The sequence below is a fragment of the Oncorhynchus keta genome, unplaced genomic scaffold, assembly GCF_023373465.1.
Source record: "Oncorhynchus keta strain PuntledgeMale-10-30-2019 unplaced genomic scaffold, Oket_V2 Un_contig_229_pilon_pilon, whole genome shotgun sequence".
Lineage (NCBI taxonomy): Eukaryota > Metazoa > Chordata > Actinopteri > Salmoniformes > Salmonidae > Oncorhynchus > Oncorhynchus keta.
In genome coordinates this window covers 1-19827 of record NW_026283153.1, presented here as the reverse complement: position 1 = coordinate 19827, position 19827 = coordinate 1, and the positions used below count along the sequence as shown (strand labels likewise).

At 41.0% G+C, this 19827-nt stretch overlaps 1 protein-coding gene and 1 long non-coding RNA gene across 3 annotated transcripts; one reads left to right on the top strand and one right to left on the bottom strand.

The window, feature by feature from the left end:
• Positions 1-503: 503 nt before the first annotated feature.
• LOC127921660 (uncharacterized) lies at positions 504-1661 on the top strand. 2 transcript variants are annotated; one of them, XR_008109232.1, is made up of 3 exons: positions 504-923; positions 1351-1584; positions 1619-1661. It is a non-coding gene; the product is annotated as an uncharacterized LOC127921660 (long non-coding RNA). The 2 variants fall into 2 exon arrangements; XR_008109231.1 differs by lacking the exon at positions 1619-1661 and adding an exon at positions 1152-1219 and having other exon boundaries at positions 1351-1475.
• A 4103-nt stretch (positions 1662-5764) lies between these two features.
• Positions 5765-12770, bottom strand: LOC118373478 (gastrula zinc finger protein XlCGF7.1-like). The gene is made up of 2 exons (XM_052505258.1): positions 12328-12770; positions 5765-8178 (listed from the first exon to the last, which is right to left on the bottom strand). Exons 1-2 carry the CDS (start codon positions 12428-12430, stop codon positions 7424-7426), a joined length of 858 nt encoding a protein of 285 aa, XP_052361218.1. The 5' UTR covers positions 12431-12770; the 3' UTR covers positions 5765-7423.
• Positions 12771-19827: the final 7057 nt, after the last annotated feature.

Below are 19827 nucleotides of genomic sequence, written 5' to 3'. Positions count from 1 at the left end.
TAAAGTAAATGCAGTGAAACATTTGAAATGAAAACATTTCAGTTGAAGGTGTTCAGTTGTTCAACTGACTAGGTATCGCCCTTTCCCTAAAGTCTACTAGTTGTATTTGGCCAATGTGACCAGTAAAATGTGATTTCGCTAGCATAAAACAATTGTATTTCCCATTCACACCATAGTAACAAATATAGATAAGATAGAAACAACTGAATGTGTCTGAAAATTACTACACATGTTTATTTTTAATAGGCAAGTCAGTTAAGAACAAATTCTTATTTTCAATGACGGCCTAGGAACAGTGGGTTAACTGCCTGTTCAGGGGCAGAACGGCAGATTTTGTACCTTGTCAGCTCGGGGTTTTGAACTTGCAACCTTTCGGTTACTAGTCCAATGCACTAATCACTAGGCTACCCTGCCGCCCCAGGGTAGCCTGATAAGCATTACATCCAGCTTCAAAACAGAAAAGCAACTGTGAAATTGTCTCTGATGCAACCGCAATGCCTGCACTGAAGTCCGTTGACTCAGAGTGGACGTCGCCATTTTACAAGCTGTCACGAGAATTTTAAATTCCAATGATAATAACTGACAATCAATAACTCTGACCAATCCCCGAGATCTGTAAGACCTCGGGTTTAATAATAATTAGTCAAAGACTCAGCTTATGCAAAAAGATACTACAGTTTATTCAGAGAACGTTCTAAAGTCCATTATACAAAGACATCCATTTTATTGCACATACTTCCACACAAACAGTAGGTATCCTACGCACATACTTCCACACAAACAGTAGGTATCCTACGCACATACTTCCACACAAACAGTAGGTATCCTACGCACATACTTCCACACAAACAGTAGGTATCCTACGCACATACTTCCACACAAACAGTAGGTATCCTACGCACATACTTCCACACAAACAGTAGGTATCCTACGCACATGCTTCCACACAAACAGTAGGTATCCTACGCACATACTTCCACACAAACAGTAGGTATCCTACGCACATACTTCCACACAAACAGTAGGTATCCTACGCACATACTTCCACACAAACAGTAGGTATCCTACGCACATACTTCCACACAAACAGTAGGTATCCTACGCACATACTTCCACACAAACCTACGCACATACTTCCACACAAACAGCAGGTATCCTACGCACATACTTCCACACAAACAGTAGGTATCCTACGCACATACTTCCACACAAACAGTAGGTATCCTAGGTATCGCACATACTTCCACACAAACAGTATCCTACATACTTCCACACAAACAGGTATCCTACGCACATACTTCCACACAAACAGCAGGTATCCTACGCTACATACTTCCACACAAACAGTAGGTATCCTACGCACATACTTCCACACAAACAGTAGGTATCCTACGCACATACTTCCACACAAACAGTAGGTATCCTACGCACATACTTCCACACAAACAGTAGGTATCCTACGCACATACTTCCACACAAACAGCAGGTATCCTACATACTTCCACACAAACAGTAGGTATCCTACGCACATACTTCCACACAAACAGTAGGTATCCTACGCACATACTTCCACACAAACAGTAGGTATCCTACGCACATACTTCCACACAAACAGTAGGTATCCCACGCACATACTTCCACACAAACAGTAGGTATCCTACGCACATACTTCCACACAAACAGTAGGTATCCTACTTCCACACAAACAGTAGGTGGTATCCTACGCACATACTTCCACACAAACAGCAGGTATCCTACATCTTCCACACAAACAGTAGGCATCTCACTTCCACACAAACAGTAGGTATCCTACCCACATACAGTTCCATTCCCAGATTAGGGAATCCTACATACTTCCATGCTATCATAAATTCCTCAGAGGCCTAGCCAGGTCGGTTCCAAACACAGTTTTAATTGTTCTTCAGTATTTTCCTGGGCACACACACACAAACAGCAGTTCAAATCTTAAACTAGCCTTGCTCAGACAGTCTGTGTTTTTCCACTAAACAGATACATTGTTTAACACAATTCCACACAAAAGTAGGTATCCTACACACATCAAACAGATAATAATTTTAGGTGATTCTAATCAATTTCATACAGTTATAAGGTTTTCAGAGTGGAAACCTTATACTTATCTATAATCTTCAGAGTGGTTCTGTAAACTCAGTTTTAATTGTTCTTCAGAGCATGGGCACACACACACAAGTTCAAATCTTAAACTAGCCTTGCTCAGGCAGTCTGTGTTTTTCCACTATACAGATACATTGTTTAACACAATTCCGACTAAACCTACACACATCATCAGATAATAATTTTATGATTCTAATCAATTTCATACAGTTATAAGGTTTCAGAGTGGAATTATGTTATCATTATCTTTCAACATATACATTATTCTATCACAAGCTAATACCATTTTTTTTAAAACACGTAAAACAAACTCAGAAATGTTCATGAAATCTTGATGAAATAATGTAGATTAATTCACTCAAACTCTGTCGTCTCTAACTATGTAATTTATCACGTCCTTTGCTCCGTTTGACACAAACATAACAAAATCTTCACCAAAGTGATAATACCTTGACGGATTTTCAACCTAGCATGTTATTTCGATATTAGTCAATTGAAACGTGCTATTACATACCTGTAGTAATGCATTTGAAACGGACACGAAACCTTTTGTTTTCACAGCACAGACCTAGTGCTTAGTGGTGGGAGTCGATTCCTTTCGTTTTCACAGCACAGATCTAGTGCTTAGTGGTGGGAGTCGATTCCTTTCGTTTTCACAGCACAGATCTAGTGCTTAGTGGTGGGAGTCGATTCCTTTCGTTTTCACAGCACAGACCTAGTGCTTAGTGGTGGGAGTCGATTCCTTTCGTTTTCACAGCACAGATCGATTCCTTTCGTTTTCAGTGTGCTTAGTGGTGGGAGTCGATTCCTTTCGTTTTCACAGCACAGATCTAGTGCTTAGTGGTGGGAGTCGATTCCTTTCGTTTTCGTTTTCACAGCACAGATCTAGTGCTTAGTGGTGGGAGTCGATTCCCATTTCTGGGTAAGATTCTGTATTTTTGCATGCGGAGGAAACTATTTTCCGTACAGTCTATTGCTTAGTGGTGAGAACAAAAACTGTAGCATCTTTCACAGCAAATAAGAACAAAAACTGTAGCATCTTTCAGCGAGGAGATATATATATATATATATTTTTTTCTCACCTTTATTTAACCAGGTAGGCAAGTTGAGAACAAGTTCTCATTTACAATTGCGACCTGGCCAAGATAAAGCAAAGCAGTTCGACACATACAACGACAGAGTTACACATGGAGTAAAACAAACATACAGTCAATAATACAGTATAAACAAGTCTATATACAATGTGAGCAAATGAGGTGAGAAGGGAGGTAAAGGCAAAAAAGGCCATGGTGGCAAAGTAAATACAATATAGCAAGTAAAACACTGGAATGGTAGTTTTGCAATGGAAGAGTGTGCAAAGTAGAAATAAAAATAATGGGGTGCAAAGGAGCAAAATTAATTAATTAAATACAGTTGGGAAAGAGGTAGTTGTTTGGGCTAAATTATAGGTGGGCTATGTACAGGTGCAGTAATCTGTGAGCTGCTCTGACAGTTGGTGCTTAAAGCTAGTGAGGGAGATAAGTGTTTCCAGTTTCAGTTTGTAGTTCGTTCCAGTCATTGGCAGCAGAGAACTGGAAGGAGAGGCGCCAAAGAAAGAATTGGTTTTGGGGGTGACTAGAGAGATATACCTGCTGGAGTGTGTGCTACAGGTGGGAGATGCTATGGTGACCAGCGAGCTGAGATAAGGGGGACTTTACCTAGCAGGGTCTTGTAGATGACATGGAGCCAGTGGGTTTGGCGACAAGTATGAAGCGAGGGCCAGCCAACTAGAGCGTGCAGGTCGCAATGGTGGGTAGTATATGGGGCTTTGGTGACAAAACGGATTGCACTGTGATAGACTTCATCCAATTTGTTGAGTAGGGTATTGGAGGCTATTTTGTAAATGACATCGCCAAAGTCGAGGATTGGTAGGATGGTATGTTTAGCAGCATGAGTGAAGGATGCTTTGTTGCGAAATAGGAAGCTAATTCTAGATTTAACTTTGGATTGGAGATGTTTGATATGGGTCTGGAAGGAGAGTTTACAGTCTAACCAGACACCTAAGTATTTGTAGTTGTCAGAGCCATCCAGAGTAGTGATGTTAGACAGGCGGGTAGGTGCAGGTAGCGATCGGTTGAAGAGCATGCATTTAGTTTTACTTGTATTTAAGAGCAATTGGAGGCCACGGAAGGAGAGTTGTATGGCATTGAAGCTTGCCTGGAGGGTTGTTAACACAGTGTCCAAAGAAGGGCCGGAAGTATACAGAATGGTGTCGTCTGCGTAGAGGTGGATCAGAGACTCACCAGCAGCAAGAGCGACCTCGTTGATGTATACAGAGAAGAGAGAAGAATTGAACCCTGTGGCACCCCCATAGAGACTGCCAGAGGTCCGGACAGCAGACCCTCCGATTTGACACACTGAACTCTATCAGAGAAGTAGTTGGTGAACCAGGCGAGGCAATCATTTGAGAAACTAAGGCTGTCGAGTCTGCCGATGAGGATGTGGTGATTGACAGAGTCGAAAGCCTTGGCCAGATCAATGAATACGGCTGCACAGTAATGTTTCTTATCGATGGCGGTTAAGATATCGTTTAGGACCTTGAGCGTGGCTGAGGTGCACCCATGACCAGCTCTGAAACCAGATTGCATAGCAGAGAAGGTATGGTGAGATTCGAAATGGTCGGTAATCTGTTTGTTGACTTGGCTTTCGAAGACTTTAGAAAGGCATGGTAGGATAGATATAGGTCTGTAGCAGTTTGGGTCAAGAGTGTCCCCCCTTTGAAGAGGAGGATGACCGCAGCTGCTTTCCAATCTTTGGGAATCTCAGACGACACAAAAGAGAGGTTGAACAGGCTAGTAATAGGGGTGGCAACAATTTCGGCAGATCATTTTAGAAAGAAAGGGTCCAGATTGTCTAGCCCGGCTGATTTGTAGGGGTCCAGATTTTGCAGCTCTTTCAGAACATCAGCTGAATGGATTTGGGAGAAGGAGAAATGGGGAAGCCTTGGGCGAGTTGCTGTTGGGAGGGGCACAGGCAGACAGTCAGAACCAAGCATCGGGCTTCTGTCATAAAACGGTCAATAAAAACAAATCTTGTGGGTCAATTTGGAAAATTACAAATCTTGTGCCTGAATCGTCCTCTGGAATAACACACATGCTTGGTTAATAATTACAAAATTCAAAGAACGTCTCTAATAATGCCTGAAAGTCTCTAGAAACGCCTGTGCCGAATGAGGGCTATAACATGGCAAAGAACATGTTTATCATTTATCCAGACTTAGAAGATGAAGTCTCCATGGTGATTTGGAGTAAATCCAAGATCCATCTTTAGATACCAGGGAGATGGGAGATCCGTTTGAAGTCTCCATGGTGATGTGTAGGATCCATCTAGATCCATCTAGATACCTGGGAGATCCATTTGAAGTCTCCATGAAAATCATAGATGACTTAATAGGTTTAAGGTTTTTAAACCATTACATATGCATTAGTGAGAATACTGGTGGCTGGCATATTGGCTTGTCCCCATGGTGACGTGTAGCGGTGTAGTGACATGTTTTTAGGAGATAGAAATATACATTTTGAATTTTAAGAAATAAAACAAAAGAACATTTACAGTATAGAAACCCCCAAAAACAAAGACTGACCAGCACAAATTAATGTAGAACATTTATTTTTCATTAGTAGATCAATTAAGTTCACTCCAGTTATCCAAATACATGAATTATCAATGACTAAAATAACAAATCTACAAAATATAAACGCAACGTAAAGTGTTGGTCCAATGTTTCATGAAGTTGAAATAAAAAAGATCCCAGAAATTCAAGAAGTTCAAATGAGCCTCACAAAGCTGCATTATATCATGCTGAAACATGAGGTGATGGCGGCGGATGAATGGCACAAAAATTGTGTTTGTTGTCCGTAGTTTATGCCTAACAATACCATAACCTCACTGCCACCATGGGGCACTCTGTTCACAACATTCACATCAGCAAACCGCTCGCCCACACAACACCATACACATGGTCTGCGGTTGAGGCCAGTTGGAGGTACTGCCAAATTCTCTAAAACAATGTTGGAGGCAGCTTATTGTAGGGAAATGAACATTCAATTATCTGGCTACAGCTCTGGTGGGTATTCCTACAGTCAGCATGCCAATTGCACATTCCCTTAAAACATGAGACATCTGTGGCATTGGGTTGTGTGACAAACCTGCATATTTTAGGCTGTCCTTGTATTGTTCCCAGCACAAGGTTCAGCTGTGTAATGATCATGCTGTTTAATCAGCTTCTTGATATGCCACATCTGTCAGATGGATGGATTATATTGGCAAAGAAGAAATGCTAACTAACAGGGATGGAAACTATTTTGAGCACAGGATTTGAGAGAAATACCCTTTTTGTGCATATGGAACATTTCTGGTCTTGAAACATGGGACCAACACATCACAGGTCTGCCAGGTCTGCCAGGTCTGCCAGGTCTGCAGGTTGCAAATGAGAACTTGTTATCAACTAGCCTACCTGGTTAAATAAAGGTGTTCTCAACTAGCCTACCTGGTTAAATAAAGGTGTTCTCAACTAGCCTACCTGGTTAAATAAAGGTGTTCTCAACTAGCCTACCTGGTTAAATAAAGGTGTTCTCAACTAGCCTACCTGGTTAAATAAAGGTGTTCTCAACTAGCCTACCTGGTTAAATAAAGGTGTTCTCAACTAGCCTACCTGGTTAAATAAAGGTGTTCTCAACTAGCCTACCTGGTTAAATAAAGGTGTTCTCAACTAGCCTACCTGGTTAAATAAAAATTAAAAACATGTTGCATTTATATATATTTTTTTTCAGTGTTGATGTTTCAAAGCCTGTTTATCATTAAACAAAGTTGATTAATAGCAAAAATAATATACCCAAATTAGTGGTGAAAACTGATCATCACCCCATCTCTATCTGATACATGTTGTGTCTACAAACTCATTCCAACAGAAAACTGCAGAAGGAAGCCGTACCACCCAGTCAACCATCACACTGCATTGTTTTAACAAGTGATCCCTCAGAGGGTTTTCAACACTAAGGGAAAATCCAGGTAATCTCAACATGTTTACAGTAGAATCTAACAAAACACACCAAAACTGACAAGGTGCACACTGATCAGCAAAGTAAAGAGAGGTTAACATTCTATAACACTCCTTTTCCTCTGCACAGTTCTCTCACAATGAGAAACAATTGGATTTCAATCGAGTGTTCTACGCTTTCTTCATTTGATCAAATTCACTGTTACCACTTCCTTTATCAAATGAGAATTAAGTGATGGAGTGACTTTAATCTTAGCTGGTCTGAGAGAACTTCTCTCCTTTATGTATGCGTTGGTGCGTTTTTAAGTTGCTCAATTGAGAGAAACTCGTCCCACAGTCAGAGCAGTGGTAAGGCTTCTCTCCTTTATGTATACGTTGGTGTCTTCTTAAATTGCTCAATTGAGAGAAACTAGCCCCACAGTCAGAGCAGTAGTGAGGCTTCTCTCCTGTGTGAGTTCTCTGGTGAGATTTTAGCTCAGTTGATGTTTTAAAGCCTTTCCCACAGTCAGAGCAGGAGTAAGGCTTCTCTCCTTTATGTATACGTTGGTGTGTTTTTAAGTTGCCCTGTTGAGAGAAACTCTTTCCACATTCAGAGCAGGAGTAAGGCTTCACTCCTGTATGCATTTGTTGGTGACATTTTAAGGTATCCAATCTGGAGAAACTCTCTGCACAGTCAGAGCAGGAGTAAGGCTTCTCTCCTGTGTGTCTTCGCTGATGAGATTTTAGCTCAGTTGATGTTTTAAAGCATTTACCACAGTCAAAGCAGGAGTAAGGCTTCTCTCCTGTATGTATTCGGTGGTGACATTTTAACGTATCCAATCGGGAGAATCTCCCCCCACAGTCGGAGCAGGAGTAAGGCTTCTCTCCTGTGTGTATTTTTAGATGTATTTTTAGCTTTGATAGAATTGGGAAAATCTCCTCACAATGTGGGCAGTGGTGAGACCTCTTAGCTCTGTGACCTTCCTGCTGTTCCTCTCTGGATGTAGAGAATGTCTCAACATGGTCTCCTGTGTGAACAACATCAGAACAACCAGTCAGTTTGTGTGACATACATGTCAATCCCAACTCAGTTGTGATATTGATCAATTATTTTATTTATGAAGCCTTTTGTAAATGAACAGTTTTCAAAGTGTTGAACAGAAACTCAGCCTAAAACCCCAAAGAGCAAGCAATGCAGAAGTGCAGTGGCAAAGGAAAAACTCAGTAACATAGGAAGAAACCTAGAGGAATCAGGCTCTGAGGGTGGCCAGTCCTCTTCTGGTTGTACCAGGTGACATATGTATTCATATGTGACCGACCGGCTCGATCTAATGTAGCAACATTTGAATTTTTTTTTTTTTTTTTTACATTGGATAAAAGTAGAGACTCAGAGCTGGAAAATTGTATATCATACACTACAGTTGAGGAACAATAGGGAAAGTAATTCTGTTTTAAAAGTTGATAAACTTGTAACCTCACTTTTGAGAAAATGGCCTTTGAATGTTTTGGTACACCTACTGCAGACCTCTTTGTCTACACCCATTCAGTATTGTTCACACCCTGTGCTGTTGGCAACAATTTACGCTTTTTGTCAACTTTTACGGACAAGGCCATATTCAATGGCTGTTGAGCATTCGTAAATTCATCATTTATTCTGTGCTCTTGCACACTCAGACGAGTGCTCTGAAATCTGAGTAGATAGCCAGAGCGAATGTACCAGCTACGTCTATCAATAGTTGTTGTAGTGACATAAACATTCTACTGAAATAGCTACTTGCAAAGTGGAGTCTTTTGTTAAGACATGTAGCTAGCTAGCTAAACAATGAACCATAGTCACAACTCTTGCCGTTAGTAACCTGCATGAATCTACTGGTAGCTAACAAACCAGGTTCAATATTAGCCAGCTAACATTAGGCTATAACTAGCAACGCAAATTTCTCTGAGATATGAATAATATCACTACACAGATCATAACGTTAGCCAGCTAGCTAACAGTACACTTTAACTTGAAATTAAAAGGACTTTGACAAAATTAGAAACGTGTAATATCTGAAAATGTAGCTAGCTAGACTATCTTACCCGTCCGTATACATGGATGGACGCTTCTCCCTCTCTAACTGATGTCATCGTTACCCTTAGTTTGAAGATGTAATCCAGAGACAGGTGTTTTCCTTACCTATCATACTCGAATTCCATTGATTTCAAAACTCGGTCCTCCAGAAAGTGGGGAGTTACACTACGAAATATATATTCTTTAAAGCCGCATTAGACAGGATTACCTACACATACTGACCAGCTCAAATAGACAGAAGTGCTATATGGCAGACCAATCTGAACTGATCTCTAGGCATGTCCAGCCCACTCATTATCTCAGCCAATGATGGCTAGCTGAAAGGTTGCTGGCTTTATCTGTGGCTAAACCAACTAGGCTCAGAATTGTTTTACTTTATTTGTATTTACAGATGTCATACAAGTTTGTTATTAAGGCACATGAAAGTTCACATGTTCCAAAAGGCATTTCTGACAAAAAACACATTTTGATTTTTTTTTTTAAAGTTTGCGTTCAAATAGCTCTACTGTGAAGTAGTGACGTGTGACATACACCTCGTTTTCTGAAACCAGTCACATATTAGGTGTGGCCAGTCCTCTTCTGGCTGTACTGGGTGACATATGTATTCATATCAGTAGGCTGTACAATACAAAAGGGGAATAAAACTATTATAAAAGTGGGTAAGTCAGGGTTGGGGTCAATTTCATTTAAATTCCAGTCAATTCACAAAGCAAACCAAATTCCAATTCCAAATTTTCCTAATTTAAAAGCATTGCAGAGAATTGGAATTTCAGTCTATTTTCTGAAGTATCTGGTATTGACCCCAACCCTGGTAACAGTGGAAGTCAAGAAGGGACAAAAGGAGTGAATGTTATGAGCCATATAATCCTCCACTCACTATCACAAGGGTTAGTAACTACACAGACTCATTTCATATCATCCTCCACTCACTATCACAAGGGTTAGTAACTACACAGACTCATTTCATATCATCCTCCACTCACTATCACAAGGGTTAGTAACTACACAGACTCATTTCATATCATCCTCCACTCACTATCACAAGGGTTAGTAACTACACAGACTCATTTCATATAATCCTCCACTCACTATCACAAGGGTTAGTAACTACACAGACTCATTTCATATCATCCTCCACTCACTATCACAAGGGTTAGTAACTACACAGACTCATTTCATATCATCCTCCACTCACTATCACAAGGGTTAGTAACTACAGACTCATTTCATATCATCCTCCACTCACTATCACAAGGGTTAGTAACTACAGACTCATTTCATATCATCCTCCACTCACTATCACAAGGGTTAGTAACTACAGACTCATTTCATATCATCCTCCACTCACTATCACAAGGGTTAGTAACTACAGAGACTCATTTCATATCATCCTCCACTCAGTATCATAAGGGTTATTAACTACACAGACTAATTTCATATAACTTTTTTTAAAAGTGGCATTTTGACTATTTCCCTTCTTTTAGTCTCCTCTCTAAGCACTCAAGATCGCTTAAGATGTGTGATGTCCGAAATACAAAATTCAACCAAGCAACAGGCTGGGTCACAATTTATAGAGGAACTTATGAAAATAACGTAGCAGTGCATTCAGAAAGTATTCAGACCCCTTCAATTTTTCCACATTTTGTTACGTTACAGCCTTATTCTAAAATCAATTAAATATTTTTCCCTCAACAATCTACACACAAAACCCCATAATGACAACACAAAAACATGTTTTTGAAAATGTTTGCAAAAGTATTCAAAATAAAAAACAGAAATACCATATTTACATAAGTAATTCAGACACTTTGCTATGAGACTCGAAGTTGAGCTCAGGTGCATCCTGTTTCCATTGATCATCCTTGAGATGTTTCTACAACTTGATTGGAGTCCACCTGTGGTACATTAAATTGATTGGACATCATTTGGAAGGCACACACCTGTCTATATAAGGTCCCACAGTTGACAGTGCATGTCAGAGCAAAAACCATGGGATCAAAGGAATTGTCCGTAGATCTCCAAAACAGGTTTGTGTTCAGGTACAGATCTGGGGAAGTGTACCAAAAAAATGTCTGCAGCATTGAAGGTCCCCAAGAACACACTGGCTTCCAACATTCTTAAATATAAATAGTTTTGAAACACCAAGACTCTGGCCACCCAGCCAAACTGAGCAATCGGGAGAGAAGGGTCTTGGTCAGGGAGGTGATCAAAGAACCTGATAATCACTCTGACAAAGCTCCTGAGTTCTTCTGTGGAGGTGGAAGAACCATCAAAAGATACAACAATCTCTGCAGCAATCATCTTTGCAGCACTCCACCAATCAGGGATTTATGGTAGAGTTTCCAGACGGAAGCCACTCCTCAGTAAAAGACACATGACAGCCATCTTGGAGTTTGCAAAAGGCACCAAAAAAGACGAAGATCACGAGAAAGAAGATTCTCTGGTCTGATTAAATGAAGTTTGAACTCTTTGGCCTGAATGCCAAGCATCACATCTGGAGGAAACCAGGCACCGCTCATCACCTGGCCAATACCATCCCTACGGTAAAGCATGGTGGTGGCAGGGACTGGGAGGCTAGTCAGGATTGAGGAAAAGATTATTGGAGCAAAGAACATTGAGATACTTGATAAAAACCTGCTCCAGAGCACTCAGGACCTCAGACTGAGGTGAAGTTCCACCTTCCAACAGGACAACAACACTAAGCACACAGCCAAGACAATGCAGGAGTGGCTTTGGGATGTCTCTGAAAGTCCTTGAGTGGCCCAGCCAGAGGCCGGACTTGAACCCAATCGAACATCTCTGGAGAGACCTGAAAATAGCTGTGCAGCGACACTCCCCATCCAACCTGACAGAGAATGGGAGAAACTCCCCAAATACAGGTGTGCCAAGCTTCATACCCAAGAAGAGTCTGTAATCGCTGCCAAAGGGGCTTCAACATTACATTTGCAAACATTTTAAAAACCTGACATTTGACATGTGGTAATGTGTGTGTTGATGGATTAAATTGTACTTCTCATCAATTTCAGAATAAGGAAGTAACAAAATGTGAAAAGGTCAAGGCGTCTGAAAACTTTCCGGATGCACTGTAGATAGAACCTGCTGTTACCATGACTAACAGATGTACCAATCTCCTCCTCCTCTTCTTCATCTTTAATGATGACATTCAGCTCCAGTGTTTGACTGCAGTCTTCCAGCTTCACTGATGCCATCTCTGGGTCCTGCAGTGCAAACTGGACTCCACTGTCACAATCAGGACCCAGTGACTATAGGTTCAGACTCGGTGTTGAAGGAAAGAAGCAGGCTGGGTTTGTCCTCACTGTTGATGTTAACGGCCTATTAATCTGAGTCGGCCTGTAGTTATGTAGACAAAAGGACACAAAAGTTAGTGTTGACAGTTCTGGCACTTCCTTTATTCTGTAAAAATATATTCTCTTTTTTCTTGTTCAATTATCTAATTTCAGTAGATCAGGTAGCTAATCCTTGACAAAACATTCATTCACATTAGACACAAAGTACACATTTTAAATTGCACAACATAAGTGCACTTAATCTACATTAGATTTCCTAAATTCACATAAATGCATAAATGACTCAAAAACCATTTAGTACAAGATCACAGTATGTTTCAGGCAGCACTATGTACTATTTTATGAATAACCTTGTCTTCACTGTATTACTTCACTCACAAAAACCAATTGTATTTCCCATTCACACCATATTAAGAAATTATCAGGGGTCCCAGTGGCAAGTCAAATTCAAGGACTTTTTCAGGCACTAATATTAATTTACTTGAAGCCCCGTGTGAAAACCCTGAATTATAGATAAATATAGAAACAACTGAATGTGTCTGAATATTAGTACAGAACTGATAATCATTACATTCAGCTTCAAAACTGTAGAGCAACTGAAATGTTCTCTCTCTGATGAGGCACTACCTGCACTGAAGTCCGTTGATGCAGACCTCCTATGGTATCATGGAGGTCCACAAACAAACCTTTAAGGTCCATGTCTGTCTAATTCTGTACTAAGAAAATAAACCAAGAAATCCCTATTAACTTCTACCACACCCTCCCCTTCCCCAAAAACCCTCCCACACCCCCCAATAAACTATATCAATAGATCCCTTTCTGTGTTTGCAAACATTGGGGTTTATATCATGCTGAGACAATCCACCCCCAGGTTATCCAGCTTATCAAAAACCATACCGACAGTAACATCTGTTACCCCCAACAACTCTGCTGCAGTTTACAAGATAACTTTAAACCTGGTATTTCTGCTTTACACAATCCAAGATGTTGATAACCTTACCAATGAAAGCTATGAAGTACAATATTAAAGAATCCTTTGTCACAGCATATTTATGGGCACAAGATTTCTGAACAGGCCTCTTAACCATGTCAGGACTAGACAGTAACTAGGACCAACCATGGAAGCTCCATCAGTCTGACAGTAGGTCCTCTTACTACGGGACCAGCCATGGAAGCTCCATCAGTCTGACAGTAGGTCCTCTTACTACAGGACCAGCCATGGAAGCTCCATCAGTCTGACAGTAGGTCCTCTTACTACGGGACCAGCCATGGAAGCTCCATCAGTCTGACAGTAGGTCCTCTTACTACGGGACTAGCATGGAAGCTCCATCAGTCTGACAGTAGGTCCTTTACTAAACCAGCCATGAAGCTCCATCAGTCTGACAGTAGGTCCTCTTACTGCCAGCCATGGAAGCTCCATCAGTCTGACAGTAGGTCCTCTTACTACAGGACCAGCCATTCCATCAGTCTGACATGGTCCTCTTACATTGCTCCATCAGTCTGACAGTAGGTCCTCTTACATTTACAGTCTGACCAGGACTGGACCATGGAAGCTCCATCAGTCAACATCTACATGTCCCCTTCTTTGGCATTTAAAAACACTGATGATTCACCGTCTGCTGATCCAGTTTCAACTGTTCTGCCTGCTGTCATGGAACCCACCTGTTTACCAGAAGTGCTACCTGTCCCAGACCTGCTGTTTCTCAACTCTCTAGAGTTCAGGCAGGAGTTTTTCAGAAGCCACTGTGCTCTCAATGATTGGCTATGAAAAGCCAACTGGGGTTTACTCCTGAGGTGCTGACCTTTCTACCCTCGACAACCACTTTTTGACCATCTGGTCTGATGAAATCTCACTCCATACATTTGATTGGTTGAATGAGGACTGGCCACCCTCAAAGCCTGACATTGAAGCTCTCTAGGTTTCTTCCCTGTGTACCTTTCTAGGAGTTTTTCCAAGCCACTGTGCTTCCACACCTGCATTGCAGCTGTTTGTTGTTTTACTGTGTTTCTGTACAGCACTTTGTGACATTCTTTAACCCTCTTTCCTACTGATCAACCTTTAGGCTTCAACCACTCTGTCCTTCACATGTTCTTTAACAATATCATCCATGGACATAGATATTGGGACCTCAGAGATTATTACTCCCTTCAATGTAGCATCAACTCCAGGGTCATGGCTTCTGAGCTTTGTCCCATTATGATTTTCCATTTGAAGAACCTTCCTTGCTGAACCTGACCAGCACAAGATATTAACAATCTACCATGGACTTTTTACGGATCCAGGTAGGCTAGTTCCAGCTGAACTTCACCTCTTTTATGGCCTTGGTTAATCAGGGTGTAAATGAGGCCCTGTGGTCTCCTCAAACACCATCCCAACTTTCCACATTATTACTCTAGTTCCCTACCATAGGCCTCTTTGAGTTTCTATACTACATACACCACTGCTTCCAGTATCATTATCTCTGTTCTTCCTGTCTTTCCACTACAGACCATTCTATACTAGGCCCTCATCCTCCCGCTCACATATCATCAGAACTGTCCCCCACATTGATCGCATTCCAGCACAGCTGTTGCTTCTCAAACTCTCTCCTTTTCCATTGTTTCAGGGGTGTCAAACTCATTCCATTGAGGGCCGAGTCTCCTCGGTTTTATCCCCCATTTCAATTAAAACTTATACAATCAGATGAGGGGAGTTCCTTTCTAATTAGTGACCTTAATTCATTAATCAAGTACAAGGGTGGAGCGGAAACCCGCAGACACTTGGTCCTCCATGGAATGAGTTTGACACGTGCACCGATTCATCCGCATTAATCGACGCCATTCCATGCAGTTGGCCTCTCTCTCCAAATGGTGAAGGATAACTTCAGTTAGCTTCCCTCAATTTTGACACTCCATCACGCAGCCTGATGTCGCCATTTCAACACGAGCAAACTCCTTGAAAGACGACCGAAACCGTTGAAGCTGCCATTTGACGAGCCTCGTCCGCCAGATCTCGCGAGCTTACATTAACGAAACAGTGCATGTAAACCGCGAGATCAGGATGCTTCGGAGGCTATTTACCAGCTCATCAGCATCATTTACACAAAACCAAGAACATGTAAAAACGAACTTAAATAAATGGAATCTTTATGAAATGACTAACGAAATTATGTACATACACTCAGACAAACCCAAAGTCTACCTATGTGACTTGAAAAATCAGTTTTAATCACCTTCTTCACTCACTCGATTTGACCCCAAAATAACACATACAATTAAATCCTTTACCGAACGTGATAATACATTGACGGATTTGTTACCTAACATAATATACATTCTTTCGACATTAGAAAGTTTAAAACGTGCTATTACATACCTGTAATAATAAATTTGAAACGGACAGAACCACTATCGACACAACACAGTTCTGTCGTTTTCTACCCGGAACTTCCTGTTCCCAACTATGACAGTGCAACAGCGTCATCTTCTTCTCTGGTATACTGACGTTTACACAATATAACGTGTCTGCCTCCACCTACTGTAAGGTTAGTAAACTGTTGAAAGAAATACATGTCCATTGTGGAAACAACGTCATCAATACAAAATACAAAAATACAAAAATAGATAAAGAAAAACATCCCACTCCTACAGTCACAGCCCGATTCAAATCACATCCCTACACAGTCTCATGGGCCTCGTAGGGAGGAACATCTTCAGTCAGTATTCCCTGCAATCAGTGGTCTTCAGTCAGTATTCCCTACAATCAGTGGTGTACTTAAGTATATTGTGTTTACTGACACCGGTCGTATTCAAGGGGTGTTGGGCGTTCGTTTTTCATCAATTATTCTGTCCTCTGGCACTCAGACCAGAGTGCTCTGAAATTGGAGTGTATAGCCAGAGCGAATTTAGGAATGCACGCTGTGTCTGTGTTGGAGTGTGCCCCTGACTATCCGTACATTTAAACTACAAGAAAATCGTGCTGTCTATTTTGCTTAATGTAATGAATTTGAAATTATTTATACTTTTACCTTTGATACTTAAGAATATTTTAGCAATTACATTTACTTTTGATACTTATTTCATCTTTTCCTTGACTCAAGTATTTTTACTTTAACTCATATGACAATTGGGTACTGTTTACACCACTGCCTGCAATGCTTTCAATATGAATTCCTGAACTCCCATAAACCTTTCAGCCGCACATACAATTTATCTCTACAATCGGTATCCGTCAACTGGTAAACGACATTATGAATCTCAACAGGCTGCTGGCCATCCACTGCCATCGCTTCCTCAGCACCAATCGCTCTTTAAACTATTTCCCGCGCCTCCCAGTAGGAGAACTACTGTACAGTTTCTTGATGTGGATGTTCCCTGAAAAACAAAATGGATACATGACATTGGTCAGTTTCGGTGTTATGAAACTGATGGAGACTATTTGTTAAATGTTTTGTTTATTTATTTATTTATTTATTTAACTAGGCACAAAGCATACATAACAGGTTAGGATAATTAAAGTGGCAGGTAAGGACAATTAAAGTGGAGGTTAGGAGACTGAGGTTAAGGTTAGGAAAAGGGTGAGGGTTAGGGATTTGTTTACCATGCAGGTTTGGATAACTAACGTGGCAGGTTATGATCATTAACGGTGGTTAGGAGACTGAGATTAAGGTTAGGAAAAGGGTTAAGGTTAGGCTCAGCTACAATGCTACAGTTCTCAACAACTGTTGTCCCCAACGCAAAAGTAACGGTTAAGGATCAATGGGGAGCATCAATTGGTGTAAACTTGATACGATGAAACACCCGATATCAGAGAACGCCCCAAATTGCGGTCTGCAATTACCCCCTTCTCAGATCAAGGGGCCAGGCTTCCAGTCTACAAGCATGCATTCCACTGTGCTCAGAGGGCATTTTCGGTACTGCAGTTCAGCTGAAGCACGGCCCAATTCCCATTCCCATTGACGGCCCCATAGCGAAGTCAATTCTTTTTTAAAACAAGACAAATTACTCAGCAAGTTTGTAAACAAAACATCCATTGAATTATTCAAGTAATTGCCGTAGTCAGATTTTTTTCCCATCACTCACAGCCAAGGTTAACCATTTTAGTGAGCTTATGCCACATGCAGATGCTGAAGGGAAAACACACCTCATGACCTGCTTGGTGGTGCTGTACTGTAACAGCGAGCTGAGCCAGTTGAAAGTATTGACAACAGGGACATATTGTTGGTGACTGTGTGCTCCTTCATTAGTTTTGTGTTTATTATTATTTTACTTCTGGTACCCTCCTACCTGAGAGGCATGAGGCCTGTGTGGCGTTACACTGTTAAAATCATCCCAGTCTGGAGATGAAACACCTGTGTGTTGCAAAGCCACGTGCTCTGTCCTCTCTGCTCTACCTAGGTGTTTTAATGTGGGCAATACAGAGATGATACTAATTCAGAGAGAACCACGACTCTACCTAGCTGTTTTAATGTGGGTAATACAGAGATAATACTCATACCAAGATAACCACTGCTCTATCTAGGTGTTTTAATGTGGGTAATACAGAGATAATACTAATAGAGATAACCACTAATCTACCTAGGTGACTAAATGTGGATAATACTAATACAGAGATAACCATTGGACATGCATTTTCCATTATGCCATTGTGTTTACCACTTCAGATCCTTAAATTGTAGTTTATTAAAGCATATACAAGGCATTATACAGGACCCCTTGACTTTTTCCATATATTGTTACGTTACAGCCTTATACAACAAAAAAATGTATACCGCTCATCAATATACACACAATAGCCCATAATGACATATTTTTCGCTAAGTTTTTTATACATTTTAGCAAATTTATAAAAATGAATCCTCATTTGCATAAATATTCAGACCATTTGCTCTGAGACTCAAAATTCAGCTCAAGTGCATCCTGTTTCCATTGATCATCCTTGAGATGTTTCTACATTGGAGTCCTCCTGTGGTAAATTCAAATGATTGGACATGATTGGAAAAGCACACACCTGTCAAAATAGTTGACAATGCAAGTCAAAGCAAAAACCAAGCAATGAGGTCTCAGAAAGGTTCTGTCGAGCTGAGACAGGTTTGTGGTGAGGCACAGATCTGGAGAAGAGTAGAAAAACATTTCTCAAATCTCTGTTGGCTGGGCTCCCAGCTTGTGCCATCCAACTCCTACCCCACGTTGGGCACAAACATTTTAAGGGCTCCCGAGTGGCGCAGCGGTCTTAGGCACTGCATCTCAGTGCAAGAGGTATCACTACAGTCCCTGGTTCGAATCCAGGCTCAATCACATCCGGCCATGATTAAGAGTCCCAAAGGGAAGCGCACAATTGGCCCAGCATCCCCGGTTTGGCTGGGGAAAGCCTTAATTGTAAATAAGAATTTGTTCTTAACTGACTTATCTAGTTAAATAATTAAAGTGGGATGCATGCCAGAAAAGCCACTAAACAATACATTAACTGCACAATAACGGTGCCCACAAACTGTTAGGACCCAACAGCATTGTCCCAACATCTTACCACTGCTACACCTGGCTATCAGCGGAGCCTTGTCGGTCATCAAAACAGTTCATTAGGCCTCATTTACTGCCTTTTAAAATAACATGGCTGACTTGCTTAAACAAATGTGGTTTCTACTGACAATTGAGATGTTCAAACTATGGCATAAGGGGACGAAAAGCGGATGAGAGGCAATCCGTAATTTCGATTAAGACATCAATGAGCGAGCTATGACGGACATATTCAATATAACTATTTGTGCAGCCCTTTTGAAATGCAAAGCGACAAAATTCAGAACATGGGCCATTCTTACAGTGTTCTCCCTGTACACCAAGTCAGAACCGTAGGATAAATAAAGGGGCATATAAGCAGACAATGAAAACCCTTACAATATTCAATGATGACTCTAAAACAGTTTATTGGCTACATGTGAACCACCAAGTCAGAGCAGTGGGCAAAATTAAGAGGTGAAAATATACCAAATTATTAAGGTGAGGCACATGGGCTACTGACATCTTACTACACAACATATACTTAGTATTACTTTCTTAGCTACAGTATACACATCTCCCTGGCATATTACATAATTTATGCACCAGCATACAATACATTTTTGGACTCACCTTGTTGTGCTGTGCTCACTTGAACAGGAAGGTGGCGCGGCAGTCCTTCGTGGGCATATTTTGTCCTCAAACTTTGTCATCAAAGTCTGGCATTCTCTGGATTTATGGTGTTTTCAAGACAACTGGGAACTCAGGAAAAAAAACTGATGACATCAGTGATCTTCAGGTCGAAGCTGTAGAAAGAGGCCCAA

Excerpts from the sequence above, each read along its gene's own strand:
- LOC118373478 (XM_052505258.1), bottom strand. The coding sequence starts at position 12,430 with ATGGCATCAGTGAAGCTGGAAGACTGCAGTCAAACACTGGAGCTGAAT. Across the intron at positions 8,179-12,327 it reads TGGTACATCTGTTAGTCATG|GAGACCATGTTGAGACATTC; the intron begins GTAACAGCAGGT and ends TTGTTCACACAG.